Below are 27,092 nucleotides of genomic sequence, written 5' to 3'. Positions count from 1 at the left end.
AACTCAAGCCACTTAATTGTGTGCATGTGTGCAAATGGCTTGATCACCAACTGCAGTCCATAATGTTCACAGCCAAATCCAACGGTGCAATCTGGGCAATTCCCCCCCCCCCCCTCCTCCTCAAAGACCCTTCTTTCGGCCCCCCTTACAGGGATCAGCTGGGCTTGGCTGCAGAACTTCTAGCCACGGAATTCGAATTCACCTCGAAACATTCCTTCGATCGGTCTTTTCCGGAGCCACTGCCGATGACTGTACAGTGAACGATGGACAGTGTTAAGAGTTCATCCCATATTGCAATGGCAGATTGTCAGCCTCAGTCCAGGGTTATTGCAGGGCACAGACCGCTAGAAGGGGCGAGAGCCCGGAAAGAACGAGGGTTGAGCTTCTAGCCTTTTTTTTACCTTTTCCCTTTCCTTTCCAAATTCCCCCAAGCGATAAGCGACCGAGCGAAACTCGGACCACCTGCATGCAGGTCCCGCGAATTTCTACCACTCACCTTCCATCCAGACACTCGGGACTTGGGCGATACTTTAATCTACTCGCGACAGGCCAATTTAAAATCTACGAATATGAAGTACTCAAATCCAAGAAAAAATGTGCTTTTGAAATCATGCCATGTTCTACCCACGCCTTTCATGGGTGGTGATCGCCCAATCGTTTCTAAAATGGCCGATCCTCAGAAATGTACAGAAACCCTCGCCATAAGGCAAGACAAGACAAACATCTGAGCCGCGACCTGTTCCATACAGGTCAAGCAACTCAGGGGGTAATCGCGTAGGAAAACACAAAAAGATCACAACAGTAATCTGGGGGAATCTATATGTTCAGCGGCTGCGCCGAGTCAGGACTGCGCAGCCAAAACAATGCCAGTGCCAAAATCATGCAACTCCGGCCGTGGATTGGCACGACCCTCTGGCATGCCAAAGTGGCATACATTTTGGAAGACAGAATAACAACATCACAAGTGAAGAGAAAAAGGACCAAACATCGGAGCTGCATCTAGCCACCTACTAGTGTCACTCGAGCGTAGACAGCCAGGCTTAGCAGCAACGAAAGGTCCAAGGCATACAACGCGTAAAAGCATCGGTCCAAACGTCATGAAAGTGACATTGGAGTTTTTTACTCAAAGTCCTTGCCGCTGTTCGATCCGGATAGATCAGCTGCGCTCGTCTTCTCTTCATCGTTGGCGCCACCAAAGCCGTACTCCATGGCCTTCCGCTCGACTTCGTCGTCCGAAAGCTTGGGCAGATCCTTGGCGGCCTTGACGTAGCTGATGTTTTCGGTGAAGCCCTTGGCGAAGATGATGTCGATTTCCTCCAAGCTTCGGTTGGCTGTCTCCGGGTAAAAGAACCAGATGAAGGGAATGAACAGGGCGTTCATGGCAGCGAAGAAGCAGTAGGTACCCCAGCCGATGCTAGAAACCATGACCGGCGTGATCATAACAACGAAGAAGTTAAACAGCCAGTTGCTGCAAGTAGAGACAGCGTTGGCCTTGGCACGAGTCTTGATAGGTGACAACTCGGCCGGGTACAACCAGGGCAGAGGAAGCCAAGTAGCACCAAACGCAGCCATGTAGAGGAAAATACCGAAAATCGATCCCTTGGCGGTCGACTTCGTACCGGGAATAAGGCAACCAAAGGTAATAATCATCGCAACACACTGAACGATGGAACCACCCAGGAAGAGCTTGCGGCGACCGATCTTCTCAATAAAAAACCAGGAAAAGGTAGCAAAGATAGCATAGACAATCATATTGACACCGGAGATCAATAGAGCAAAGTTAGTACCCTCTTTAAGGTTTTCTTCGAGTAACAGCGGCAAGTAGTAGATGACCGCGTTGCATCCACCGAGCTGCTGAAAGATCTGAGACGAAGAGCCGATCAGCATGCGACGGAGATGTTGGGAACGGCCGCCGGTGAGTAGGTCACGGTATGTTACACCCTGTCCAGCAGCACTCGAACTAATGTGATTGGCATTAGCTTTCCACACAACCAGGTAATCGAAACTTGCGACGACTGCAAGATGACTGCAAAGTGACTAGACTTACGCTCTGATGGAGTCAATGACCAGCTGCTTCTGGAGCTGTGTCTCGTGGTCGTCGATTTCAAAGCCACCCAGAGCCGCCAGCACGTACTCTCCCTCCTGGACGCGATCCTTGGCAATCAGGTAGCGCGGGGAATCAGGAAGGTAGTACATTCCGACAATGATAATCAAACCAAAGAAGATCTGGAAGGCGATGGGGAAACGCCACACGAGATCCTTGTTACCAAAGTGAGCACCGTAATCGATCCAGTAGGCAATCGCAGTACCGATGGCGATGATACCACCCTCGATACAGATTAGAAGACCACGGTTGCTTGTCTTCGAACATTCAGCCTGGTAGGTAGGGATGGTGGAGGTGTTCATTCCGTTCCCGATACCGGTGATGACACGGCCGATGAAGAATTGCAACAGGGGGATGTGGCCGGCAAACGACGTAACCTGGATAATGACACCGACAATCATGATGGTGGCGCCGAACATGATGATCAATCGACGGCCAAGTCTATCACCAAAGAACAGAGCGAACAAAGCGCCAAACAAGCAACCTGCATCGTGTGGTCGTTAGGAATGATCAAGGACTCTGACAGGATATAGACTGGGAAGTATACGAACCCAACTCATAGACCGAGGTCACCAGGGCCTGCATGGTGGCATTGCCCTTGGTGGCAGTGAAAAGGTCTTGGAAAGCCGTGTCACTAATAATACCGGACATGACACCCTCTGTAGTAAAGCAAGATTAGCTCAAGACTGTCCATGGTGGCATCCCAGAGACACCCGGTGAAGGATCAAGACATACGATCATAACCGAACAGAAGGAAGCCCATCGTAGCAATGGTCGAGATGGACACGGACAATTTCTTGCCCGACATCCCTGCGTACGTCGGCGCCATGGTGAAAGGATCTGCACAAGACAACGGCAAACACTCAAGAAGATAGATGTAGAGGTTGAGGAATCCCAGTCAAGGTAGATGGGATATCTAGAGCGATCGAACACTTAAGTTGAGTCGCCCTCTTCTCCGATGAACTCCTGTTTCAGTCGAGTCTCCTGTGCTCGGTTGCACCCTGGGCTAGGAAAGGAGGAGAAGGAGGGATGCAATAGAGATGAATGAGAACGAGACAAAAACCGAACGCGGAGAAGTCGGGGAGGGAAGGGGGGGGATTATCTACTCATCCCCATGGTGCTCATGGTCTCATGCATGCTGGCTGACAATCTCTTATCCCCCAAGCTGGTGCTGCGCGAGTACTCCACTAGTCGTCGACGGGCATTGAAAACATAATCGCACTCCTCATTATTGTTTGTTTTGTGGAGCAGCAGGGGACCGAATGCATCAATAACGCTGGGTTAAGCATCTTTTGGGGGTGGATCCAGAGGCCCACTGTGGGTGGGCAATGAGCAATGACATCACAGGATTTGCCTGGGGACCACTAAGATAATTCTCAGGAAATTGATTTATTAATTCGGTTTATTTTATCAAGTAAATCAAAAATGAAAAGAAAAAAGCAGAAAAAAATATATAGAAAAGAGACAATTGGAGGGGGAAAATATTGTAGCCGCAAAAAAGGGGGACCGGGAGGGAGGCAAAGAATCGTACCAAGGATTGTTATTCTTCCCACCCGAGGCTACCTGAGATTCGGGATGGGCCCTGCAGTTGGCCCTTTTTGGGTGAGTTGAGTTAACATAGCAGGTGTCACTCATTATTGTCCAATTCCGACACACGGGTTAACACCCAGCATCGGAAACATAATGGAAGCCTGTGACATGTCTAGCAGTCCTAAGTACGTGGCTGTTGTGTCCGGAAGATGCTTTCTCAGCTCGCTGTGCATTGATTTAACGAGGATACCGTCGGTAGAAAGGTACGGCATAGAAGATCTGATGATGGGTACGGAGACAGCCCAGCTGCCTGCCGGACCGGAACCGCCGATTCCCAACGTGGAATCAATTGTGCAGGGCTGAGTTGCCTGGTGAATTGGCATGTTCCACTCAATTAAGCAACTCAAGCGAGGGGGTTTTCATGGAGAATCCTCGTGCCGGCTGAATAATCTTACAATCTTACAGTCTTACATGTTATCTCGCCTGCCTGGAGTCAGTGCCCGCTCCCGGGGAAATCTGAATGCGGGCGCCATTGTTGTTGCAGTATTTGAGCCTCCAAGATTCGATTCCCGCTGCCTAACATCCACCATGATCAGGGTTCAACACCCGTCTATTGCAACTGCATCACAGAACAAGATCTTCCTGCCCATGCAACCCCAGGTCACTTGAGGCAATGATGGTCAAAACTGAATGCGCGCAGCAGTCAGTCGGCCCTCCTTCGGGAAGCCGTTTCCGTAGGCGGTTCCATAAAGTTTCCCGACTGCGCCTAGCGTTCAGACTGCAAGGTGAGACGACCTTGCGCCAATGGCAATCTTCACTTAGCTTATAATGAAAACCTGTTATCCATATTTTCGAGAATATCGAAATTATGTCCGACAGGAAGAGAGGTTTAGACAGATGTAGGGTTAACACAATTGCTTTGGTGGGAGGCCCTCGCTGCTGATTCGGTCCCACCGCTCACCAAAGTCTGGTTGCTCCCCACTTGGTCTTCCCCTCTCCATCTCCAGGCTCCATTTCCCCTCCCCTCCCATAATATGGGTTTAATATCCCTCCGCGTCCTTCTACGCCGTCGCGAGTCACGCAGCTCTTCGCGCCTTATTCAGTCTTCTGAACCCGCGGTTTTCGGAGGTACACCTACTAGGATTTAGATTCTCGACTTTCGATACCTTACCGGCCATTTGGTCTTCGAAAGGTGTCTGATGTTCTCTATGACCGTAGTTCCACTCGGAACCGAAAGGGACTCATGATCGGGACGGCCGTTGGCCCGTCCAGGTACCCCCGAAAGTCGGCGGAAAAAGTTATTCACGACCCAGTCAGATATTCTGTAGTCATGAGACTGCCAAGCATGCGATAAAAATCGACGTGTGTCTGCTGCGATCTGCCTGGCTGCTGTACCTCGAAGCCCCCACTGAATTCTGACACTAAGCAATTTCGGGTGATTCTCTGGAATCCACCCCTCGGCGCTGACAAGCAATGAATCAGCACTTTTCGTTCGGAACGCATGCGTGCCGGTTTGCTTAGCAGAGCTTAGCATATGCTCTGATGGTCGAAGGATGACATGCTTGTCTCGTGCCGCAAAGGTGGTGGTGGTCATGACGAGCTCGATCTACTTGTCATTCGCCATTACGTCAATGGCGTTTTTGTGGCCGCTTTGGCCATAAAAACGAAGGCCAAGCAATCAAGAAGAAGAGAACACTATGCTTGTTTGGCCTTGGTGTACGAGGTGTCGACCAAACTCCCAAGCCCTCGTCTCGGCAAGAGACGGAGTGGGGGTAAAGCTTGTGGGGAAGATCCAACCTTTTTGGGCAGATCAAGTGGGGGGAAGTCGGGGACTAAAACGACGCGCACCTGCCGCCAATCGTCATTTGAATGCTTCGTCTTCTTGTACCCAGCGAATGCGATCCATTGGTCAATGAAATTGTCAGTCAGTTCCTGATTCTGCGCCAATAGAACAGTTTGGTTTTGCTGAGCAAGACAATCTGACTTCTGCCCCTCAAGTCCGAATCCTGCCTATGGCCCCATTGACTCTCGTCGGGGAAATCCATATCCTTCCAGGAGGGAGACTTTTGAAGCAGCATGTTCCGCGCCAGTCTTCCGACATTTGACGGGCAGACTCATGTAGAAAGGATCGACATGAATGAACGTGCCGAAGTCCGCTCGGATAGATGTCTGACCAGGCTCTAAATTGATTCGAAGAGCAGTAGTGTAGCTACCAACGAAGCAGTTGGACGTAGAGCGGTCCGGGTAAAAGCAACGGCCATAGCGAAAAAAGACGAGCGACAGCCGAGGTGGTGACGACATCGACGATAGTCGAGTGATTTATTTTCTGATCGTGAGAATCGGGTGAAGATAATTGTCGCCTGCACTAACTTGCCAAAGCATAGAACTGAATTGGCCCCATGCTTCATTCGCTAGCATTAGTATGGTGCGGTTCAAGTAATGATCACCGCATTAGGCAGGTATCAGATGTCGGGTGAAAAAGTCCGCGCCGTCTCAGGCATCAGTATCCATATCCTGCTCGGTGGACGAAAAGCACGATAGCTTTTCTGGGCTAACACGGACCCGAGTGGGTGCATCATCCTCTACGTGTCAAGAAAGAATCATACAACGGGGTGTTGCGGTGAGGCCATCGGCCTTCGTCCGACTTGTTCCCGAGACTCAGGTCGAATTTTGAAGTAGACTGACTGGTTGAGATCTCGACGGAGACGGCCCGAGGGTTGAAACCGACTGCACACGGTCGGGCTTGGCTGCGACAAAGATTCGGGATGGAACAACGGAACGGGAATCCAAGTGTTGAGAATGTCGACGCTTCAGGAGATTCGACCCCGCCCGACAGTGCGGAAATTTTCATTCCGCATACACCGTATCACGTAAGAGGTCACCGTTGCATGATCAACCCATCATTGGCGAACAATAGTGGACTGGACAGAGCCGATATTGAGTAACAGAAAGTCAACCTTGAAAGCTTTGCCGGTCGTCCCAAGCGAAACACACACTTCGATCGAACAGTAATGGAGGGTAAAAATTCGGTCCTTGGCTAGTCAAGCTGCATCCTGGCGAAATGAGTAATTAGTTGGTTGGTGGTTGGTTGTCTAAAACTGGATAGCCGTGAGTTGACACTTGGCTTGAGCCGAAAAATGAGGTGACTCGCGGACCATGCTGCATCTGACGAGAACCTCGTGCGCGAGGTCATGACTGAGCTCGCGCTTTCGATGCACAGAAGACTCAGCAGACAGCATAGCTTTATATAGCCTTGCTCTGCGCACGAGCTCGCATGTCCAGGGGCAGAGACCGGGAGCCCGATGCTTCTTATACCGACCAGCGGACCCGGCACCGGCGTGCCGAGTGCCAAAAAGGCCATCTCGGTCTGGATGCCGGGGCTCTCGGAGCTTCAAGTCACGGGGACAGGTAACAGAAGAAGATGGTAGGATGGAGTCCAACAGACTTGGGCCAATCAGTGAACCTCAAAGCACTTTCAGCTTGTGTGACGTGAACAGAATAGTATCTGGACAGTTCTGAAGGCAGCCTGGTTCGGGGAGTGCTTCACATGCAGATTCCCCAGTTCTAGAACATCCATGCCACAAATGCCAACCCAACGAAGTGCGACACTTTCAAGCATCAGCTTCGCTACAAAAAATAATACTCAGATTTGGTTGAACTGAGGCGTTCACCAATTGGGTAATAGTGTGGGTTGTGGCTTTGCAGGTCAACAGTTGCAATCAGGAAGCCACCAAAGTATAGCAGCCTACGGAGTAGAGTTGTCGCATCGAGGCCTGTTCCTTGCTGCATGATCGGTGCGTACCTGACAGCTGTAAACAAAGAAAGATCAGATCGGCGGGTTATGTAAGCAAGAGCTTCGACATGGCTATTCGTTCATTTCGTTTCAACTCGGCATTGTTTCTTCGTTTCTTGAGGATGTTGATTCAATTTCGCCCATTCTTGGGCACATTCCTGTTATAAACTACGTCCAGATCTGACTATATGGCAGCATTACATTTGTTCATCACATCTACATGTATCCCATGCGTGACACCCTAACCCGTATGCCGGTGGCGCTACGAGCCGTTGCCCTTGCTTATCGATGGCAACGAGGGCTCTGTCCATTTGCCCCCTTGGGTATGCCGTTCTTTGCTGCGACGCCCCCCTTGCCCCCTCTCAAAGCAAGTGCTGTCTGTCCCGGCAGGTCGGTTCGGAATTACCGGATATGTTATGAAGATATCACCCGGAATGTCGATTTCTGCGATCTATAGAATCTTGTGTCACCACTAGCAGCAAATAGACTCGGCGATCGTTGCACTGGACTTTATGTGCTTCTCAGTCCTGCGTGCCATGCCGTGCTGAAGCACCTCAATAGTCAATAACATAGAGTTTTTTCGGAAGTCGCTTAATTACTAGATTTGTCGTGATGTGACGGATGTATCACCGGAACAAAGCGAGAGGGTGGAGTCAATTGCCTTTGATGTCTCGTCGGGAAAACCCTACTTTGAGTTATTGTGCTTTCATCCGCGTCTCACTCAGCCTATAGTAGCGATCTCAGCGAGACCGATGGGAACAAGCCGCCGATTTCTCTGCTAGCGATCACGTGTTGACAGCGATGGGTGTCGCACTTGTCACTTCAGAAAACCTGGTCACTGATTATGCATGCCCTAGCTACTCTTATGCATCATCAACTGCGTGTGATGGATACTTTTCCTGCCCTTGGTATTCCATCATATAATCATGACAAGTGCACAGGCTTTCCATACTACCCGAAAATCATGGGGGTATATTTTCGGGACCAAATCCAGTGGCAAGATGCTTGAACGCATATGTTGCGACAACAGCATGAAAGCCTGTCCACCACTCAGACGGCAATCTTTCAATGGAACATCCCATGACTTCATGGAGTTCCTACGCCTGATTTATCTTTCATGTGTCTGGTACGGTTCGAAGCGGGGAACAAGCATATCCGGGTCAAAGCCTGAGGCAGACAACTCAGCCGATGAAGTCAACCAACACATGTGGCCAAGAACGTGGAGTACTGCACATATCCCACAAAAGACAAAACATCATTGCGTGTCGGATAACCTGCCATTTCAGACTATCCATGGGAATCCGCAGTTATCTCCGGCTTTTCTGGACGTCCTATGCATATCAGCATGAACTCGCTTCGGCGTTTTAGCTCAATCCTGGCGCGCAATCGTATCCTGGTAGCCTTTGCCGAGGCCATCTCTAGCCACCAACATTTTCACGAACACACGAGGACATGACGACCTTCATCTCATCATTCGGCCCCAACATGGCAATCAACCCCGTCGGGCAATTCTTTGGGTATACGTACCTCCAGTCATGTCGCTGTGTGGTGAGCCCCACCTCCTGCGTTCAGACTTGGTTGCTTGCCGGGCGAGACTTGTCATTTCCGGGGGCGGCCGGCAAGAGTGCTTCTGGGGCACATGGGGGGTCCATCTCCTCCCCCCTCATTCTCCAAAGGGAAAAGAAAAATCTGCCCGGGGGCCCATGTACTCGTAGGTTAGCTCTCCACATCTCCAGACTCCGGACTCCGAGGCGAAAAAGTTTAGGATAATGTCTTTCCCGCTGCGGTTGTCATCCTCCGGTCGATTTCCGTGAGCGATGAAGTTCCCAGCAAGCGACAGATTCTCACAGCATCCTACCAAGATCAGAACCAAAGACAATCCGATAGAGTTGTGCGCCTTGCTCGGAGGCAAGCCACTTTGACTCCTAGCTGGTGATAAAACCGTACGTGGGTGAACGACGGAAACGCTGTGCTGCCATTTGCTACAGATCTAGTATGCTCGCTCAGATAGACTTCTTGATGCCAAGTATCGAAGTTCTCCGTGCTGCAGACACTTGGAAAGCTTAGCCACGTCTGAGCGGCTAGCAGGCTCATCTTGCACTCTACTCCATCCATTTCTGCCACTCAATGCCGATGTAAGAGCTGACTTGTGCTGGCACAATTTCAACTAGAAGGAAGGCCACAGTTCATAGGCGGTTCTACCATACACGGCTTTATTCTTAGGCTTCACTATGAAATTATATGTGACTATCTCGATCATATCACAACAAGATCTCAGCCATGACTGACCCCCTTCTTTTTTCTCGATGTCCGCAGGCATCCCGTGGTGTGGCCTCGCAATTTCAAAGGCTGCACAAAAGTGACTTGTTGGGCAATTCTGTCTTGATCAATCTTCCGGGGTGAATAATCCCTCAATGAAGACATTGAGAAAACACTTCAGTAAGGCCATTGCATAGGGCTAGGCCATGCAATAAGTTGTGAAGGGCGGAGACTGAGTATTCTCTACTCTCGGATTCTCTTTCAGGTTTCAAGCACAGCCATCGATGTCACAAATCCGCGCCCGCATTGTGTTGTACGCTTCTTACAAGTGGATTTCAGACGCTGCGAAAGGAGACATCATCTACAGAGTGAATGACTTACTCGACACCTTTACAGCGGCGGTCAAAGTGAGCGATACAGCTGACAGACCAATCTTTTTCCATGCAGCCATCAACCAACTTCCGAGCCATCGCACCAAAACGCTCTTTGCGAGACTCGAGTCATCTCATCCGCTGCGCAACTGGGCTCAGTTCTCGGAGTACCAAGCCGAATCCGCCTGCTTACTGTACTCTGATTGCGCTGCACTGCAAAGATTCCCTTCCCGCTAGATCCCCCTTCCAACAGGGATTTTCGCTCTCCCCTTAGGTCATTGCTCTAACGCAGACAGATACTCCTAAAACTGCGTCCATTGGACTGTTCATTCCCCTGCCAAAACATCGTCCGTATACATGCGTTCCTGGCCCCATTTCGAGTCCGCGCGTGGCATCGACCTGGCGCAATGCAGCACGAATGAAGATTAGCGAAGGATAACCCCCAGGACTACGTCTGTCTACTTCATGTTCCGCGCCGAGCGCAATAAAGGCTTCGAGGAAATGATTTTGATGTTTTGAGGCCTGCTCGCCACTGCTTGCAACCAAGCCTGGAAGACGGCCGGTTGTGGTAATGTAGTGCAGCTCAGCATTTACATTCAAAGCGCATTATACCATTTACCGGCAAACTGAGCGTAGCTCAGGCCATGACGCTACGTTGCAAATTTTTTTTTCATCGCTTAGCCGGCCGTCGATGCGATGAGATCTCCTCCTGGCACCAGCTATCGCCTCTCCGCCAAGACTTTCCGACTCTGGAATAGATAAGAAGCCTTGGTCGCATCAGAAGCGGCCGACGGGGAAATACGGTGACTCGGGTGGGGATGGCCCAACTTGGAGGCAGGAGAGACGGTCCACGGTAGGTGAGCAAATTCGGGTTGTCCGGGAAGACATCATCGAGGCTGGAGCCGGACTATTGTAGACAAGGTCGAGCTTAAAAGCTCGGCGATGAGTGCTTCGCTCGAGGGTGCTGTCGGTGGTCCTGGTAAGATGAAGAACGATGGGAGCGAGCCTGGGACGGGCACGGAGGCCGTAGCAAAGGATGTATAGTACTGTACGTGCTGACATGGGCTTTGTTCTAAGGTGATCCACAGCGAAAGGAAAAAAGTTCGGCGACAAGATATTTGCTTGACGTGGCGAGATCCTTGTTGTAAGTAAGCGATTAAAGGTGATCCTGGAGAGACATTTGTATTGATTAAGCAGTCAACAATTCAGCATAAGATTTGTGGGCATCTCATTGCACCAAGCATTCCAGTATATGGAATTATCCCCCAGCTTGAGCTTTAGATGGAATGATGATTTCTGGATGATCTGGCCTAGTGTGGATCAAATCTGATATTGCCGGTTTCGGTCACGGAGGATCGACCGGACCCTGGAACAACCCATTCATTGAACACTCTAGGTATCTTACACACATAGTAGTAGTTTCACTACCATCGTACTATGTATGTCATATCATTAGCCAGTCACAAAATAAGGAACCTGGAGATAAAGTTTGGTTGTGCCTATGGAGACGTCAAGCAGGCGATCTCGAAGGAGAAAAGCCGAGGATGAAGGAGGAATCGATAAGTCGGCCGAGAAGAGCCCGTCGCCCGAATTGCGCTGGAAAACCCCGGGTGACCAACGACCGCTCTTCCATTTCCCACCGGCCAGTGGCAGCGTTCAATAGGCTCGCTGGACATTATCCCGAGGATCATTTCCCCAGTCTATCTCCTCCACATTGAACTCAAGTCTGTCTGTCTGTCCGCCGTGACGTTCTTCCATAACCCCGTGCTTCTCGGGCGAATCATTCCCTTGGCCTCCTTCACCTCTTAACCCCTAACTTAATTCTTCTTTTTAAACTTCTTCTTTCTTCCTACCACTTCCCAATCCTCAATCCTCCATCTCGCCCCCGTCACCCCTCTCCCTTCCCCTCACACCACATACCCATCGCCGCAATGACGAAACTCACCGGCGCTGATGTCGCCCAGCACAACTCCAAAGACTCGTGCTGGGTCATTGTTCACGGAAAGGCCTACGATGTGACAGAATTTCTGCCTGGTCAGTTTTCTCATCTTGAGTGTTTTCACCAACCTCCGTCGCCACTAACACCACCGCAGAACACCCCGGTGGCCAGAAGATCATTTTGAAGTATGCCGGCAAGGATGCGACCGAGGAGTTCGACCCCATCCACCCTCCCGACACTCTGGACAAGTTCCTCGACCAGTCCAAGCACCTGGGCGAGGTCGACATGTCCACAGTCGAGCAAGAAGAGAAGGTCGCCGATCCGGAGGAGGAGGAACGCCAGGAGCGCATCAAGCGCATGCCCCCGCTGGCGGCGTGCTACAATCTGATGGACTTTGAGGCGGTCGCTCGCAACGTGATGAAGAAGACGGCCTGGGCCTACTACTCCAGTGGTGCGGACGATGAGATTGTAAGCCTTCCTGCCCTAAACACGGGCCCGAAAATTGTTGAAACGCATCGCTAATCTTGCCCCGGGGCTGCAGACTATGCGCGAGAACCACTCCGCGTTCCACAAGATCTGGTTCCGCCCTCGCATCCTGGTGGATGTGGAGCACGTCGACTTCTCGACGACGATGCTAGGCACCAAGGTGTCGGCGCCGTTCTACGTGACGGCGACGGCGCTGGGCAAGCTGGGCCACCCGGAGGGGGAGGTGATCTTCACGCGGTCGGCGCACACGCACGACGTGATCCAGATGATCCCGACGCTGGCGTCATGCTCGTTCGACGAGATCGTGGACGCGCGGCAGGGCGCGCAGGTGCAGTGGCTGCAGCTGTACGTGAACAAGGACCGGGCGATCACGAAGCGGATCGTGCAGCACGCGGAGGCGCGCGGGTGCAAGGGGCTGTTCATCACGGTGGACGCGCCGCAGCTGGGCCGGCGCGAGAAGGACATGCGGTCCAAGTTCTCGGACGTGGGGTCGAGCGTGCAGGCGTCGGGCGGCGACAGCGTGGACCGGTCGCAGGGCGCGGCGCGCGCCATCTCCTCGTTCATCGACCCCGCGCTCTCGTGGAAGGACATCCCCTGGTTCCAGTCCATCACGCGCATGCCCATCGTGCTCAAGGGCGTGCAGTGCGTCGAGGACGTGCTCCGCGCCGTCGAGGCCGGCGTCCAGGGCGTCGTCCTCTCCAACCACGGCGGCCGCCAGCTCGAGTTCGCCCCCTCCGCCGTCGAGCTCCTCGCCGAGGTCATGCCCGCCCTGCGCCAGCGCGGCTGGCAGGATCGCATCGAGGTCTACGTTGACGGCGGCATCCGCCGCGCCACCGACATGCTCAAGGCCCTCTGCCTCGGCGCCAAGGGCGTCGGCATCGGCCGCCCCTTCCTCTTCGCCATGTCCGCCTACGGCCAGCCCGGCGTCGAGCGCGCCATGCAGCTGCTCAAGGACGAGATGGAGATGAACATGCGCCTGATCGGCGCCAATAAGATCGAGGACCTGAACCCCAGCTTGCTGGACGTCCGCGGTCTAGCCGGCGGCCACAATGCCGTCGTGCCGTCCGATACCCTTTCCGCGGGGGCGTATGATCCTCTCGTCGCGCCGCGGTTCAGCGAGAAGGCCAAGCTGTAGGGCTTTCTTCTCTTCTGGTGCACTCTACTTCCTCATCTTGGTTTTCGCGACGGTCTGTCTGCCTCTTTTTATATACATGTTCCTTTATACCCTGTTGTTAGACTTTCATCCGATCGGATTATAAAACATACGGCGAGATGACCTTCCTGCCTATGCATATATACAATATATGATGACATCACTGGATCTTGTTACTTTATCTCCTGTAGCAAATAGTATAGCCACAGATCTCCCCATCGGAGTAGTTCGTCTGTAAATAGTGATATTAACGCCTAATGCACCCGATGCAGCGCTTTTGTTGAAAAAATATGACTGGCGTGGAGCAGATACGCTAGCACCCATCCTGTCCATGTCCATGACCATGATCACCATGGCCACTTACTGCTCCTGTACACCTATCCGCTCCCGCCTGGCCTGCCTGCCACATGCAAACAAGATTATATACATTCCGAACTTAACCTCCCCGCCTCCCGCCTCCAGTTGGTCCATCTTCCATCTCACCTAGAATCTCCACGAAGTACCACGCGCAAATACTCCGCCAACCCAACCACCACCCACAAGAACCCAAACTCACAGAACCACCACCTGCGGCTTATTCCTCAGCACCCCCTCATCGCGATACATCGCAGCCGCATTGACCATCCACCCGCAGCCGGCGTTCTCGCCGCCCCAGACCTTGGCCCAGACGATCCCGAGCACGCCGTAGATGACGACGCGCGCGGCGTCCACCCACCCCGCCACATCCAACAGATCCCGGATCCCGCCGGTGACGAGGGCCCGCAAGCGCGACCGCCGGGCGCGCGGGCGGCGGGCGGCGCAGAGGCGCTCCCACGCGTGCTGGGCCTCGTCGTAGTAGCAGCGCTCCAGGCCGTAGGCGGCGTGGATGTGGCCGAAGACGTGCAGGGCGGGGCGAACGCGCCACGCCTCGGCCAGCAGCGCTGGGCACCCCGTCGAGAAGATCGGGGACAGGTCCAGGTGCGCCGCTGGCGGGGTGTGCGTGATCAGGATGTCGGTGGACGCGGGTACGGTGCCGGCCCAGGCGTCGTGCTGCGGCGGGTAGGTGAAGGCGTGTTCGGGGCCCAGGGGCGCGATCGCCGGGATTTGCGGGGCGCCGTAGAGGGTTAGCGTGCGTGGGCGGTTGTTGTTTGGGTGGTGGTAGTGGTAGTGGAGGAGCGGGGTGGTTTGGGACGAGGATGATGATGGTACGGAAGGGGAGGGAGAGGTTGCGGGGAAGGTGAGGGTGATTGAGGAGTGTTGGAGGTAGTGGATGTCGCCCCAGTCGATGCGGTCGAGGTCGTCGGAGGGGAGGGAGCGGAGCGAGGCGGTCGAGGAGGAGATGGTCGCGTAGGACGAGGCGGCGGCGGCGGCGGCGGCGGCGTCGTCGCGGTCTTCTGGGCGGCGCGAGCGCACGTCGAAGTAACTGTCGTGGTTGCCACAGATGACGACTTTATGGGCATGCGGCAGACGGCGCAGCCAGTTCACGGCTTGTTGGATCTCGCGCGCGGAGCCGTCGTTGCTCAGGTCCCCCGCGTGGATGAGGAGGTCGCCATCGGGGATGTCGGCCCATTCGAGTGTGTGGGTGTCAGAGATGCAGACGACGCGGATCGGATGAGCATTCGGGGGTGGTAGTCGTGGTGGTCCGCGGAGTCGATTGAGGAGGTGGTGCACGGGGTAGATGAAGGCGGCTAGAGGAGAGAAGATGATGTAGTCGGTGAACGGGCGCGGGTGGAAGGGAGAGGACATGGTTGGAGGTAGATGAGGGAGTGTAGGTTGGTAAGGTGAGTCGATACGAGATGCATTCAGGGTGTGTAAGTTAATTAGTCCATGGCTGTTGGTGCTGTTGTTGTCTCAGCCAGGTCTGCAGGTAATTGTGTAATCGGATGGAGTCGTTTGGAAGCTTGGGCGCTTTCCATGTGCTGCTTTACTGGCCTGAGGCTACAATGAGCCGAATTGATGCCTGGGGTGTTTCCTGGGCCTACGTAACCTCAGGCCGAGTTTTGCGGAGGTGGGGGAAAGTTGGTTTGGCCTCGTGCCTGCCATGATTGGCTCTCTGCCTTTGTTATCCCAAATGCAACCTGTAATGCCTCAGGTTTCAGGCTTGCAGCTACTAACTTTCTATGACACGATGCATAAGAAATCTCAGCAGCCTCAGTCATCAGGTATTGTTTCCATACACCCGGCTGAGACAGAACACTCACAATGCTAGACAGTCTGGGGCTGGATGAGTGATTCAGAGCACAATCATATCTCAGACATGTACCCGCATGGGCCGATCCGTTAGTTGAATCATAGACTCCGCCAGCATTGAGTGACATCAAGCCTAGATCGATCGGGTGCCAACGGGCGGGATCCTCCGATTATGGCTGGGGATGGGTTAAGTTATATCTTGTGTAACAGACCGGTCGCATGTAGTAGGTTTGCATGTATATATGGAACAAGTTATAGGGTGGAAGGATGGTGGTATGGATGGACAAGTTTGTGGTAGATTCTTACTGTAGAACCCCGGATTCAAAGCTAGAAGCTTTTCTCTGCATGCAACACGAGCAAGACCAATCAATATCTCCCCATATCCTTATTAATTAAGTCGACTATCGTACTCTGTTTAACTCCTCCTGGATCCAGCTTCTGGGTATAAACAGACTAAGTTCCATAGTACATAGTAAGGATGTCTGTGCCCCTCTTCTCCCGCAACGCCATCTATAGATACGACGACTGCCACGCCCACAGCGCATGTTCTAGAATCCCATGTACTTACTGTACAGTACGGACAAGCAAGCAGGTTCGCTTTTCTCCGGGAATCTGATTATGAGGTGATCTCTTTTTTACGGTGAACTGATTTCTTGCCCATTCAGGCCCAACTGAGAAAATATCTATTGATTTGCCACCTGAGTGTTAATGGTGGTTGTCAACCTTCAACACTGTGTTTCTTAGCGTGCGTGCTCTCTCCTCTGTCTCGCCCTCACGACTTCCTACTCCCTCCCGCATCTACGCTTGCGGACATTCCTGGATGAATCCTGCCATCGACACTTTATTTTCCCTGTCTATCGTTCGCTTCTTCAATCACCCCCTTGCTTAGAGCGCATTATTCCCCGAGAAGGTCTAGAGTTGTGGAAACGAGGCTCACATCGGATGGTGGTTGGTGGTTGTTGCATCGATCCGTCTATATCGTTTGCGTCATAACTCCGGTGCATCATCCCTCGTCTTCCTACTGCTCTTCGCCTGGGAAAATATTAGGCTTTGATTTCCATGTTCATGCATCGCATTCTGCATTGTCCCATCGCCCAGTTGAAGAAATTCCTTGTGACTGATCTGGTTCATAGACTGTGAAGTGTGTCTTGTTGAACCATCGATTTCCTACAATTCATATTTGTCTACAACCCATTGCGGGCGCTGTTGAACCCAAACCCAAACCAAAAGACGACCCCTCAGATTTGCAGAACCCAACACTTTCTCTGCCCAGTAAGTTACTTACTTCTTTCTTACCTTACCTAGTCTACCTACTACCATACTACTACTGTACCCTCTCCGCCCACCCGCCGCCGCCGGCCACACCCACCAACTACAGGTACTGAATGGACACTGACTGACTGACTGGACTTCGCGCTACCAAGTCGAACGCCCGCCATCCACCCCCCAACCTCCGTCCTATCTATCTTTTCTCTTTGCCCCCCTCCCTTCTCCTCCTCCTCCCTCCCCAAAACTTTCGCCTCCGTCATTTTCAACCCCCCCGATATCCACCCCGTCGTTACTCATTCTTTTGTAACATCACCATGGACGGGGTTGAAATCACCAAAGCCGTTATCAATAAGGGAAAGCAGATGGCTAGTGTCGCTGCGGCCGCTGCTAATGGCAATGGCGGTAAGAAGAGAAGAAAAGGGACCGACTTAAAGCCGATCGTCACCAACGAACCCGGTGCGCCTGTCGACCAAGCGACTACCACTACTGAGGGGTATGGTTATTTCGCTCGACTCCCCCCCCCCCATTCTCCATCGTGTTCATGATTTCGGGTCCATCCCATCTGATTGCCTAATTTCTTGTTTTTCTACTCCGCCCACTTTCCCAGCCCGCTTTTTCCTCTCCTAAAATCCTCTAACCGCCATGTCTGGCAGGAATCCCGCATACGGCGCCCCGCCATCGCGCTCATCCTCCTCTTCCTCCGGCGCCGGCGAAGAACTGGAGACTACCGCTGAGGAGGAAGACTCGGAAGATTACTGCAAGGGTGGTTACCACCCGGTCAGCGTCGGAGAAACCTACAACAATGGCCGATACGTGGTCGTGCGCAAGCTCGGGTGGGGTCACTTTTCGACAGTCTGGCTGTCCCGCGATACGACGACCGGCAAGCACGTCGCCCTGAAGGTCGTTCGCTCCGCCGCTCATTATACCGAAACCGCCATCGACGAGATCAAGCTACTGAATCGCATCGTCCAAGCGAAGCCATCCCACCCTGGTCGCAAACATGTGGTCAGTCTGCTCGACTCGTTCGAGCACAAGGGTCCCAACGGTGTCCACGTCTGCATGGTGTTTGAAGTGCTGGGAGAAAATTTGCTCGGATTGATTAAGCGATGGAATCATCGCGGCATTCCCATGCCGCTCGTCAAACAGATTACGAAGCAAGTGCTGCTGGGTCTGGACTACTTGCACCGGGAATGTGGAATCATTCACACCGATCTGAAGCCGGAGAACGTGCTGATCGAGATTGGCGACGTGGAGCAGATTGTGAAAACGTACGTCAAGGAGGAGGCCAAGAAGGAGCAGAAGGAGGACAACCGCAACGGCCGGCGGCGGCGCCGCACTCTGATCACTGGAAGCCAACCGCTGCCCAGTCCCCTCAACACGAGTTTCGAGTTTAAACACAGTTCACAAAATTCCCACAGCAGTCTCAGCCAGATGGTGAACGACTCATCAGGTATGTTTAACAAAAGATTTCTGAGCATCAGAAATCGCTAATCGCAAGTGACAGAGGCTAACTCGGGGGCTGCGTCCATGAAAGAGGTATTAGGCATCAAGGATGAAGATGAGAAACAGAAACAAAGAGAAAAGACTGCGTATGTTACCCCAGACGAGATGGAGGCCCAAACCAGTACACTAAACGACGTTTAGCGATCTCTTGGAACGAGAAGTATCGGGCATCTCGCTCGACAAGTCTTCCACCCCGAGTGAGGAGCTGGATTGCGATATTATTTCCGTGAAGATTGCCGATCTGGGCAATGCGTGCTGGGTTGGGCATCATTTCACGAACGACATCCAGACGCGACAATACCGTTCGCCGGAAGTTATTCTAGGATCCAAGTGGGGAGCTAGTACGGACATCTGGAGTATGGCATGCATGGTGAGTTGCAGGTACATCCCGATCTCCGCGATTGTCCTCTGACCATGAAACAGGTTTTCGAATTAATCACAGGCGACTATCTGTTTGACCCGCAATCAGGCACGAAGTACGGCAAGGATGACGACCACATCGCACAGATTATCGAGCTGTTGGGCCCGTTCCCCAAGTCTCTCTGCCTATCAGGGAAGTGGTCCCAGGAGATCTTCAACCGCAAGGGAGAGTTGCGCAACATTCACCGCTTGCGCCACTGGGCACTCCCTGACGTGCTACGGGAAAAGTATCACTTCAGCGTAGAGGAGAGCATGCGCATCAGCGAGTTCCTCCTTCCGATGCTCGAAGTCTCTCCCGAAAGACGAGCCAACGCTGGCGGTATGGCTGCCCATGAATGGATGAAGGACACGCTCGGCATGGAGGCGGTAGACCTGGGCGTTTCCCCTGGGAGTCGAGGCGAGGGGATTGACGGATGGGCGACCGAGGTTAAACGGAGATAAAGGCAAGAGGAAAAGACCCACGAAAAGCAAGTTAGGAATGAGAGAGGACCCGTGATATCTGTGTGCATCACGGAGTCAGGCGACGAGTTTCCTTTGGGTATGATTTCGAGAGGCGGATCTTTTATATTCTATATTTTTTGGTTTCTTACTGGCCCGTTTGACTGGATGTTTTATGATTGCCCTGAACATGATTGATTGCATGGTCGTCTACTGTGCCGGTCCCCCTACAGACCCTCTTTACACTTTTTTTTTTTCTTTTCGCTTCAAATATTCTACCCTCATAGAAGTCCATCTTGCTACCACACTATGACAGTTTATTTGACCGACGGGTTCGTTGCTACTACGACTGGTTGCTATGGTCTTACGGGATACACCTCTATTTGAGCAACAGACCTACAATACTATTCTACCCCGAAGGCAGTAGGAGTAGCAATAACATCAAACAAACAACTCATTTCCACTCCTATCCCTATCACTACGTCCCGCCTCCTCTTCCCCTCCCCTCTCACCTTCCCCATCTCCTCCATCCGACTCCAACCCTTCCTCACTCGGCAACACATCAGGAAACCACCCAAACCGCCCAAAATCCACATAATACTCCCCCATACTATCCACCTCCACCTCCACGCCCTCCGCTCGCAGCACTTCCGCCTGCCGCTCTGCACTCCCTGGCCCACTGTCCGCACCAAACAACATCAGCACAAAGAACGCTGCTTCACGAACTGGCATTGTACAGGTACAGGCCAGAGCACAACGGGGTTAAAGAAAAGGCATACCGATGCGAAATCATCCCCTTGGAATTGATCACGCGCTGCCACGGGACGTTCCCGGAGTGGAAGAATGGCGCTGCGGCGGCTTCTGCGTCGGCCTCTGTCTCTGGATTTGAAGGCGCAGAGGGCAGGTGTTTGAGGCTTACGCCTACTTGGCGGGGGCGTTTGGCTGTTTCAAACCTGGGGTTAGTTCGGTCTCCACAACCCTAGGGAAGGAAAGAAAAGGCTTTAAAGGGTGTGAAGAAGATAGACAGGCACTAGCACTGCATGCATAATACATACGATATCCCAGGAGGCAGGCGATGTGGCCGTAGGAGGTGACTCGGCCGCGGGGGATCTCTTGGACCGCTTCGTAGACGGCGTTGATCCACCATTCTGCTTCGTCGGTGCGGGGCATTTTCCTTTACTTTTGGTGTAGTTAGAGCTATCTGAGCGCGGATTCTATGGTGAAAGGAGAGGGGGAGTTCGCGGATTGATTATAAACTGAGTGCTGCATTGATAGATCTAGATGCATTGCACTGTATGGGTGGAGGAGGGTGAAAGTTTGGTATTGTATTTTACAGCGGAGCAATAGATTACCGGCAGAACTGATCCTCCGAGCTTCCAGTTTAGACTGGGCTGGGAGCTTCCTTGAGTTTACTCGTTACCTGCACTATACATTTTAGTTTCGAAACACTACACTACCTTCCTCTACCATCTTTCCTTAGCCACGTCTATCCACCTCTACTACTTGTTTCTACGATCGCTCCACGTCTCACGAGACCTACCTTCCACAGAAGAAAACACACTACAATGCCCTCCTCCTCGCTAGCAGACTACCTCGCCAAAAACTACCTGACCGCCGACCCGGCCCCGACCGACCGCCCCAAGAAGAAACGCAAGAAGACGACAACCCACAAACCCGAAGAATCCGGCCTCATCATCGCCGATGACGACCCTCCAGATCTCCGCGCCGCCTCCGGCGTCCGGGATCTAGACGATGACGAATACAACCCGGCGATCGTGTCGGGCGCCCGCGGCGGGGGCGCCGGCGGGGAGTTCCGGCGGGCGAAGAAATCCGGGTGGAAGACGATTGGCGGCGCGGATGCGGAGAAGGATGCGGCGGATGCGATATTGGCGTCTGCGGCGGCGGAACGGAAGGCCGGGCGCGGCGGGGATGATGAGGATGAGGATGAGGTGCCGGTTGTTGCAGATGAGGATGAAGATGATTACGATGGGATGAGGATGGAATCTGGGGCGCGAGCGGGGTTGCAGACGGCGGCGGATACAGCGGCCATGGTGGCGGCGCAGGAGCGGAGGAAGAAGCTGGAGGCCGCGCGGTATAAGGGCAGTGCGGTGGCCGCTGGGGAACAGGCGCAGGAGACGATCTACCGTGATGCGTCCGGGCGCATCATCAATGTGGCGCTGAAGCGGGCGGAGGCGCGCCGGGCGGAGGAGGAGAAGAAGCTCAAGGAGGAAGAGGCGCGCGAGGCGCTCATGGGCGATGTGCAGCGGCAGCAGCGGGAGGAGAGGCGGCAGCAGCTACAGGAGGCCAAGGCGATGCCGCTGGCGCGCACGGCCGAGGACGACGAGCTGAACGACGAGCTCAAGGCGCGCCAGCGCTGGAATGACCCCGCCGCGCAGTTCTTGACCAAGACCGCCGGGCCCGGCACCAGTGTGACGGGGAAGCCCTTGTACAAGGGGGCGTTCCAGCCGAATCGCTATGGGATCCGGCCGGGCCATCGGTGGGATGGCGTGGATCGGAGTAATGGGTTCGAGAAGGAGTGGTTTGCGGCCAGGAATCGGAAGGGGAGGCTGGAGGCGCTGGATTACGAGTGGCAGATGGACGCGTAACTGGTTTTCTGGAGAGTGGTGTGTGGGGTGTGTGGTGTGGTTCAGATACCTATGACTCTGCTATGACTTTTGTTACACGGATCCAGTGCTGGACACTGGCAATGATGACATTGATAATTACCCAATATGGACCCGGCGTGATTTGGGAACAGTTTCCGTGCATGTTCCTGGCGCTTCGCAAGTATGAGTATCATCACATCCAGTTCTGTTCGATGGAAAGTATCTCCGTCGTAGGGAGGCGGCGAGTGGAGGAATTGTAAACCCGCCAGTTGACATACTCGCTGATGTCATGCCTGCCTGTGCCGGTGACCGCCATGACCTCCACGCCTAAGCCTCCCACTCCTCCTCTTTACTCCTCCCCCAGCCATGACTTGACGATCAACCATCGAGTCACCCGCCGCGCTAACGGAATTCCGATCAGCGACAGGGAAGACGTGCAGCTGATGACTCGCTTGATACGCTTGATGGGATCACGTTCACCAGAACTGTGGCTGATAAGCGTCATCACCTGGGTTTCAGTCATTCCCCGTGAGCACGGTGGTCTCCCTTATTCGTCCACCGCAAAGCCTGGACTGGCACATACTGTGTACTATACATACTGTACAGTACTTATACTGTCAATCCTTGCGTGGAGAACAACAACTGATAATCATCATCCTGCCATGCCTCAGCAAGTAAACGTCCAGATACGCCAACGTGCCTGGAACTAGTGGATCGGATTGACAACCCATCTTTGGTTCCAAACGTCTCAAAAATCTCAATAGTTCTTTTAACCTCGGGATAAGGAACAGTGGAGGGGAAGATAAACCATGGTTGGGGCAGTGGCGCTCGGAGGATCGGCAAACTGCGATAACGAACAATCCAGGAGAGGGCGCCGGCCACTCGTTCTCGCTCACTTTATCCCCCCATGGTATTCTCGATAACGATCTTGTTCTTGCCTCGAAAAAGTAAAACCCCTTTTGGAAGATGGTCAATAGGCAGGATTCCAAGTGCTCGTTCATAAATAGCATAAATAGAAATAGAATGAATGAATGATATCCAACAGATGACCTATCATCCGGCCATCAGCTCCCCATCTTTGTCCTGTACCCCGTGCTACCATTTTCGTATCTGACTGATTGCAACGAACTAACTACGAAGGTACCGATAGTAGTAACCCTTCAGGAGGCTATTATTGAGCATCCTCCATTTCAGGGAATGACTACTAGCCCATCCCCTCCTCACCAGGTTGTCACTTCCTTCTCTACTTTCCTTTACGCCTCCATCTCACTTGCAGTGAGGTTTGTCCCCCTTGGATTGCGCCATTTGCCGCCTTGACCAATATCCGGATCGCTGATGACTGGAAACCAGCCGGGTTTCTTTATGACTCAGACCAAGGACGCCTTGTAGCCACGGTCATTGTTTATCGGACTTCTTTGGTTCGTGGTTCATTACTCAGACTCAGGACCCTTCCTTTTCGCGCCCTTACGCCAGCCAGCCTTGTTTCCCTGGCTTTATATCCCTTCACTCCGCAACCCCATCACTTGGAGCTCGTCCAGGCAACCACCACTCATTCCTCCTCCGAAGCGTGTACTACGCGTCTCCTCAGACCCAGTCACAGCTCGTCCATCATACCATACAGCCCGACAAACAACGTGTAACTCCGTTGACCGTCATGTCCGAATCCCTGCTTGATATGCGTCGGGCGGATAAGGAGGCGAAGCGCGCTCACGACCACAAGGCGAAATGGGCTTACGGTAGTCGACGTGCTCGTACGGTTCCTGACCCCCTCTCGTCCGTCCTTCCTCCTGCGCGCCCAGCGATGCCGATCACCCATAGCATGAAGTAAGGCCCCGTCTCCCGTGGTTGCCTAGTCTATTGCAAATCTGACCGAGGTGGAATAGCTTCACACGTGCCCTGCGGTTCGATCGCAAGAGCCAGTCCAACCACCTGGCCAGCGATGCGAAGATAGCCCTTCGCGCCGATGTCCGGGAGGCTCTCGAGAGTGGTCCGTCCGACTCTTCTGGGGATGATGTCGCCGCCCCGGGATCCGTCAGTCGAATCCAAGAGGAGCTCGAGGACAAGGATAGCCCCCTGCTCGGCTATGACGTTTCGGGGCAGACTATACTCTCGGACGCGGTGAGCAAGGCGGTTGAGAAGTTTGAGATCAAGGAGACAGAGAAGATCATCAAGACGTATGAGATAATCTCTCACGAGAGCGAGACGGCTATCGGCTATCTGGCTGATGACGATGACTTCGAACTGGTGGACCACGTCCATCCTTGAGTTCTGGTTTTTACACTCTCTTACTGTTTTTCTAGCGTCATGACCTTTTCGGATTGGAGTTGGGAATCGATGACTTGGCTGTATTCTTCTGCGTTGAACTTTCGGTTGACTGTATCATCATCATTCATGCTGCATGTCTCCGTGCTTGGTATTCACTCTGGACGTGCTGGGGCAAGCCTGAGGTCTATTCTTGTTTTTAATCAGCACATTGTTATTATCATCAGGCTCGGTCCTAGTTTATTAGTTTAGTATTGCTTTAGACAGTACATTAGAGCACGTATATAATCTTGATTTTCTTGGTGGCTTTGACTTGAGGTATAGAGTGTAGAATGAGGGGTGCGGGGAAGGTTTAGTGTGCAGCGCGCGGTCGCGATTAACCAACCCATTGCAGGGGCTGGAGGCGAGAAAGTGGAGGCTTCCCGCATCGTCGCCGTTATCGCCTGCAATACAGCTGTCCAATTTGATTGACATGCTCTAGATAATTTATGAGATAATACTCAGTACCTTGACTGGCAAGGGATCGAGACCATAGTACTAGTAAAAAGAATGTAAGGTGATGGCCAGTCAGTAGCTCAAGCCCACCCGACCGCGCTCCTGCAGACATGCATATGCAATCACCACAACGTCGAAATCCTCCCTACAGCCCCTTCGGATGCAACAGCTTGTCAACCACGAAGCACTTTTTGTCAAGTTGACATCCTTGTCATCAGAACTATCATAAAGGGAAACAATTTTCCCCATTGTCGGGGTCTGAGGCGGGTAGTCGCCACCAAGCGTTGCTCGGCGGAGAGCCTGGATTGTTTACCAAAACAAAAAAAAAAAAGGAACCAAGAAGCGGAAAAAAGTCCATCTGCATCTGGCCGCCCTCCGACCCTCTCTCCCCCTTCACCGTCCTCAGACAACCCCAACTTAAATCCTCACCACTACCTTCCTTCCTCCATCCCTCTTGGCACTGATTACTACTTTCTCTCCGACAAAATGGAGCCGCGAACGGCGGAAAGTCCGATGGACTTCGAGTGGCAGTCCAAACCTCCCGGAGATGTGACGTCGCCTTTTTACCAGGTCGGCATGAAGCATGACAACCAACGAAAACGTGCGTCCATCAACTTTGATCGTCATAGTTACTTTCAGGAAGAGAGCTTTCCGGAAGCTGATTATGCCAGCAGGCCCTCACAGTATTTTCGACTCCCCTGGAAAGAAGTCCTTACCTGCCCTCCGAGAGCCGAATTCGCAGCCCTACCTCTTTTCTCAACCTAGAACCCAGCAGCCACCAGGCACCCCTAAGCCCGCCTTCAGCCACGCAGCTTTCATGACCCCTCGCAAATTCGATGTCGACTTCTCCTCCGGCGCCGAAAACATGTCCTCCCCCGAGCACGCCGACAACGAAGACACTCCCGATCAACCTACGAAGTCAGGACACCGCAACTCGTTGTACAGCATGTACGGTCGGTTTGCGCCTAGCCCCGGACGCGGAGAAATCCCTCGCGTGAGCCACTACTCGAACGCACTGGCGCGACGTGTTCAGAAGAGACGTCGCAGGGACAAGGCGCTAGATGTACAGTTGAAGAAGGAGGACAGTGATGACGAGAGTGACAATCCGGATGCGGGACCTCTGAAGAGTACAAAGACACGGCAAGACCAAACACAGCCGGAAGGCCAATCTGGATCGCGTTTGGCCTCGTTCTCCGACTTCTTTGCCCTACTGGAAGCACACCCAAATATCCCGAGCATTCTCTCGTGGTGGGCGCAGTTGGTGGTGAACCTTTCGTTATTCTCGCTTGCTGTCTACGTGGTTTTTGGCTTCGTTTCTGCTATCCGCGCCGAGTTTGATCAGGCGGCTGAAGAGGTGTCGGACACAATTCTAGCGGAGATGGCGGCGTGTGCGAAGAGCTACGTGGACAATCGATGCGCCGGCGGCGATCGCCTTCCAGCGCTGGAGACCGTGTGTGAGAATTGGGAACGGTGCATGAATCGGGACCCGGCCAAGGTTGGCCGTGCCAAAGTGTCGGCGCATACGATGGCAGTGATCATCAACAGCTTTATTGATCCTATCAGTTGGAAAGCGATTGTATGGATCCATATACTCCCTTGCTTGGCTACATAGCTAACATCATCTCAGTTGTTCTTCCTAGCTACGATTTCGACCGTCACCGTTGTCAGTAACTGGTCCTTCCGATCCTTCCGCAACCGCTACAATCAACATGATTACTCTCATCCTGCCCCAGCTTTCACCAGACAGGCCTCCGGTCAGCACCATCCGCCGATTGCTCAATCGCAATACTCCTACCAGCATGACCCAGGTTACGGGTACATGGGCCCTCAGGGTCAGGGGTCAGCCTCCGGCTTTGAAAAACAGGATGCACCCCTGCTTCTGGAACAACCGCAAGGAAAGGAATTTGCGACCGAACGGGGCCGTAGCCGGGATACCCGCTTACGCACCCCAAGTCCCGTCAAACGATTGCTGTGAGCTGTTTATTAGCTTGTCACCCTCGGCTTCCTCATGTGGCCTTATGTGGTTGTATCTTAGGTTTTTCTCTTAATTGCATCTGCCGGTGGCAACGGAGTTCGAGCTGTTATCGGTAGCAAAACAATATGTTAGGTGTTCAGTGCATGTGTCCCGGCTGGGCCTGGAGTTTGGATAAGGAGATTGTGTACATATCTGATGTGTTTGAACCGTGATCCAATATAATTTGTATTTTACCAAGTGGTGAATTAAACACCAACGTTGTGGTCATTGACTGGGGTGTTCCAGACATAGTAGCAAATGACAGCCGTATGACGTCAGCG

General features: G+C 53.0%; 10 protein-coding genes across 10 annotated transcripts; 5 read left to right on the top strand and 5 right to left on the bottom strand.

Annotated features, from left to right (window-relative positions):
• Positions 1-923: 923 nt before the first annotated feature.
• Positions 924-3,038, bottom strand: BO86DRAFT_103351 (putative MFS monosaccharide transporter). The gene is made up of 4 exons (XM_025665882.1): positions 2,840-3,038; positions 2,656-2,763; positions 2,048-2,588; positions 924-1,960 (listed from the first exon to the last, which is right to left on the bottom strand). The coding sequence occupies exons 1-4, from the start codon at positions 2,931-2,933 to the stop codon at positions 1,120-1,122; spliced, it is 1,584 nt and encodes a 527-aa protein (XP_025527154.1). The 5' UTR covers positions 2,934-3,038; the 3' UTR covers positions 924-1,119.
• A 1,502-nt stretch (positions 3,039-4,540) lies between these two features.
• BO86DRAFT_103333 (uncharacterized protein) lies at positions 4,541-5,436 on the bottom strand. Its single transcript, XM_025665880.1, has one exon. It carries the CDS (start codon positions 5,226-5,228, stop codon positions 4,779-4,781), a length of 450 nt encoding a protein of 149 aa, XP_025527153.1. The 5' UTR covers positions 5,229-5,436; the 3' UTR covers positions 4,541-4,778.
• Positions 5,437-6,578: 1,142 nt separating this feature from the next.
• On the bottom strand, positions 6,579-7,052 carry BO86DRAFT_103336 (uncharacterized protein). Its single transcript, XM_025665881.1, has one exon. It carries the CDS (start codon positions 6,993-6,995, stop codon positions 6,672-6,674), a length of 324 nt encoding a protein of 107 aa, XP_025527152.1. The 5' UTR covers positions 6,996-7,052; the 3' UTR covers positions 6,579-6,671.
• Positions 7,053-11,750: 4,698 nt separating this feature from the next.
• On the top strand, positions 11,751-13,799 carry BO86DRAFT_340032 (L-lactate dehydrogenase (cytochrome)). Its single transcript, XM_025669032.1, has 3 exons — positions 11,751-12,091; positions 12,151-12,464; positions 12,538-13,799. The coding sequence occupies exons 1-3, from the start codon at positions 11,989-11,991 to the stop codon at positions 13,615-13,617; spliced, it is 1,497 nt and encodes a 498-aa protein (XP_025527151.1). The 5' UTR covers positions 11,751-11,988; the 3' UTR covers positions 13,618-13,799.
• A 98-nt stretch (positions 13,800-13,897) lies between these two features.
• Positions 13,898-15,471, bottom strand: BO86DRAFT_363450 (metallophosphatase domain-containing protein). Its single transcript, XM_025669971.1, has one exon. The coding sequence runs from the start codon at positions 15,358-15,360 to the stop codon at positions 14,188-14,190; it is 1,173 nt and encodes a 390-aa protein (XP_025527150.1). The 5' UTR covers positions 15,361-15,471; the 3' UTR covers positions 13,898-14,187.
• Positions 15,472-17,387: 1,916 nt separating this feature from the next.
• Positions 17,388-19,672, top strand: BO86DRAFT_431439 (serine/threonine-protein kinase; the record flags this gene model as incomplete). Its single annotated transcript, XM_025675765.1, has 5 exons — positions 17,388-17,566; positions 17,727-18,523; positions 18,572-18,662; positions 18,718-18,946; positions 19,000-19,672. The coding sequence occupies 5 exons, from the start codon at positions 17,388-17,390 to the stop codon at positions 19,435-19,437; spliced, it is 1,734 nt and encodes a 577-aa protein (XP_025527149.1). The 3' UTR covers positions 19,438-19,672.
• A 203-nt stretch (positions 19,673-19,875) lies between these two features.
• BO86DRAFT_448604 (MGMT family protein) lies at positions 19,876-20,716 on the bottom strand (the record flags this gene model as incomplete). Its single annotated transcript, XM_025676659.1, has 3 exons — positions 20,490-20,716; positions 20,214-20,376; positions 19,876-20,113 (listed from the first exon to the last, which is right to left on the bottom strand). Exons 1-3 carry the CDS (start codon positions 20,602-20,604, stop codon positions 19,876-19,878), a joined length of 516 nt encoding a protein of 171 aa, XP_025527148.1. The 5' UTR covers positions 20,605-20,716.
• Positions 20,717-20,876: 160 nt separating this feature from the next.
• Positions 20,877-22,096, top strand: cwc26 (putative cell cycle control protein (Cwf26)). The gene has a single exon (XM_025672211.1). It carries the CDS (start codon positions 21,000-21,002, stop codon positions 22,038-22,040), a length of 1,041 nt encoding a protein of 346 aa, XP_025527147.1. The 5' UTR covers positions 20,877-20,999; the 3' UTR covers positions 22,041-22,096.
• A 1,598-nt stretch (positions 22,097-23,694) lies between these two features.
• On the top strand, positions 23,695-24,305 carry BO86DRAFT_400215 (uncharacterized protein; the record flags this gene model as incomplete). The annotated part of the gene is made up of 2 exons (XM_025673694.1): positions 23,695-23,864; positions 23,924-24,305. The coding sequence occupies 2 exons, from the start codon at positions 23,695-23,697 to the stop codon at positions 24,303-24,305; spliced, it is 552 nt and encodes a 183-aa protein (XP_025527146.1).
• A 781-nt stretch (positions 24,306-25,086) lies between these two features.
• On the top strand, positions 25,087-27,014 carry BO86DRAFT_389717 (putative nuclear envelope protein Brr6). Its single transcript, XM_025672210.1, has 3 exons — positions 25,087-25,398; positions 25,472-26,373; positions 26,425-27,014. The coding sequence occupies exons 1-3, from the start codon at positions 25,284-25,286 to the stop codon at positions 26,770-26,772; spliced, it is 1,365 nt and encodes a 454-aa protein (XP_025527145.1). The 5' UTR covers positions 25,087-25,283; the 3' UTR covers positions 26,773-27,014.
• The last annotated feature ends 78 nt before the right edge of the window (positions 27,015-27,092 follow it).

This window comes from Aspergillus japonicus (assembly GCF_003184785.1).
Source record: "Aspergillus japonicus CBS 114.51 unplaced genomic scaffold BO86scaffold_28, whole genome shotgun sequence".
NCBI classification, from domain to species: domain Eukaryota; kingdom Fungi; phylum Ascomycota; class Eurotiomycetes; order Eurotiales; family Aspergillaceae; genus Aspergillus; species Aspergillus japonicus.
Note: the sequence above shows the minus strand (reverse complement) of the source record. Positions and strands in the feature narration are given on the sequence as shown.

What these genes read in the sequence shown, in the direction of transcription:
- cwc26 (XM_025672211.1), top strand. Translation starts at nt 21,000, where the DNA reads ATGCCCTCCTCCTCGCTAGCAGACTACCTCGCCAAAAACTACCTGACC.
- BO86DRAFT_340032 (XM_025669032.1), top strand. Translation starts at nt 11,989, where the DNA reads ATGACGAAACTCACCGGCGCTGATGTCGCCCAGCACAACTCCAAAGAC. An exon ending in TGTGACAGAATTTCTGCCTG is followed by an intron (nt 12,092 to 12,150) that starts GTCAGTTTTCTC and finishes ACACCACCGCAG; the next exon opens with AACACCCCGGTGGCCAGAAG. An exon ending in GTGGTGCGGACGATGAGATT is followed by an intron (nt 12,465 to 12,537) that starts GTAAGCCTTCCT and finishes CCGGGGCTGCAG; the next exon opens with ACTATGCGCGAGAACCACTC.
- BO86DRAFT_389717 (XM_025672210.1), top strand. Translation starts at nt 25,284, where the DNA reads ATGGAGCCGCGAACGGCGGAAAGTCCGATGGACTTCGAGTGGCAGTCC. An exon ending in GCATGACAACCAACGAAAAC is followed by an intron (nt 25,399 to 25,471) that starts GTGCGTCCATCA and finishes TTATGCCAGCAG; the next exon opens with GCCCTCACAGTATTTTCGAC. An exon ending in CTATCAGTTGGAAAGCGATT is followed by an intron (nt 26,374 to 26,424) that starts GTATGGATCCAT and finishes ACATCATCTCAG; the next exon opens with TTGTTCTTCCTAGCTACGAT.
- BO86DRAFT_103351 (XM_025665882.1), bottom strand. Translation starts at nt 2,933, where the DNA reads ATGGCGCCGACGTACGCAGGGATGTCGGGCAAGAAATTGTCCGTGTCC. An exon ending in CCTTCTGTTCGGTTATGATC is followed by an intron (nt 2,764 to 2,839) that starts GTATGTCTTGAT and finishes GCTTTACTACAG; the next exon opens with AGGGTGTCATGTCCGGTATT. An exon ending in GTCATTGACTCCATCAGAGC is followed by an intron (nt 1,961 to 2,047) that starts GTAAGTCTAGTC and finishes CAATCACATTAG; the next exon opens with TTCGAGTGCTGCTGGACAGG.
- BO86DRAFT_103336 (XM_025665881.1), bottom strand. Translation starts at nt 6,995, where the DNA reads ATGGCCTTTTTGGCACTCGGCACGCCGGTGCCGGGTCCGCTGGTCGGT.
- BO86DRAFT_103333 (XM_025665880.1), bottom strand. Translation starts at nt 5,228, where the DNA reads ATGACCACCACCACCTTTGCGGCACGAGACAAGCATGTCATCCTTCGA.
- BO86DRAFT_363450 (XM_025669971.1), bottom strand. Translation starts at nt 15,360, where the DNA reads ATGTCCTCTCCCTTCCACCCGCGCCCGTTCACCGACTACATCATCTTC.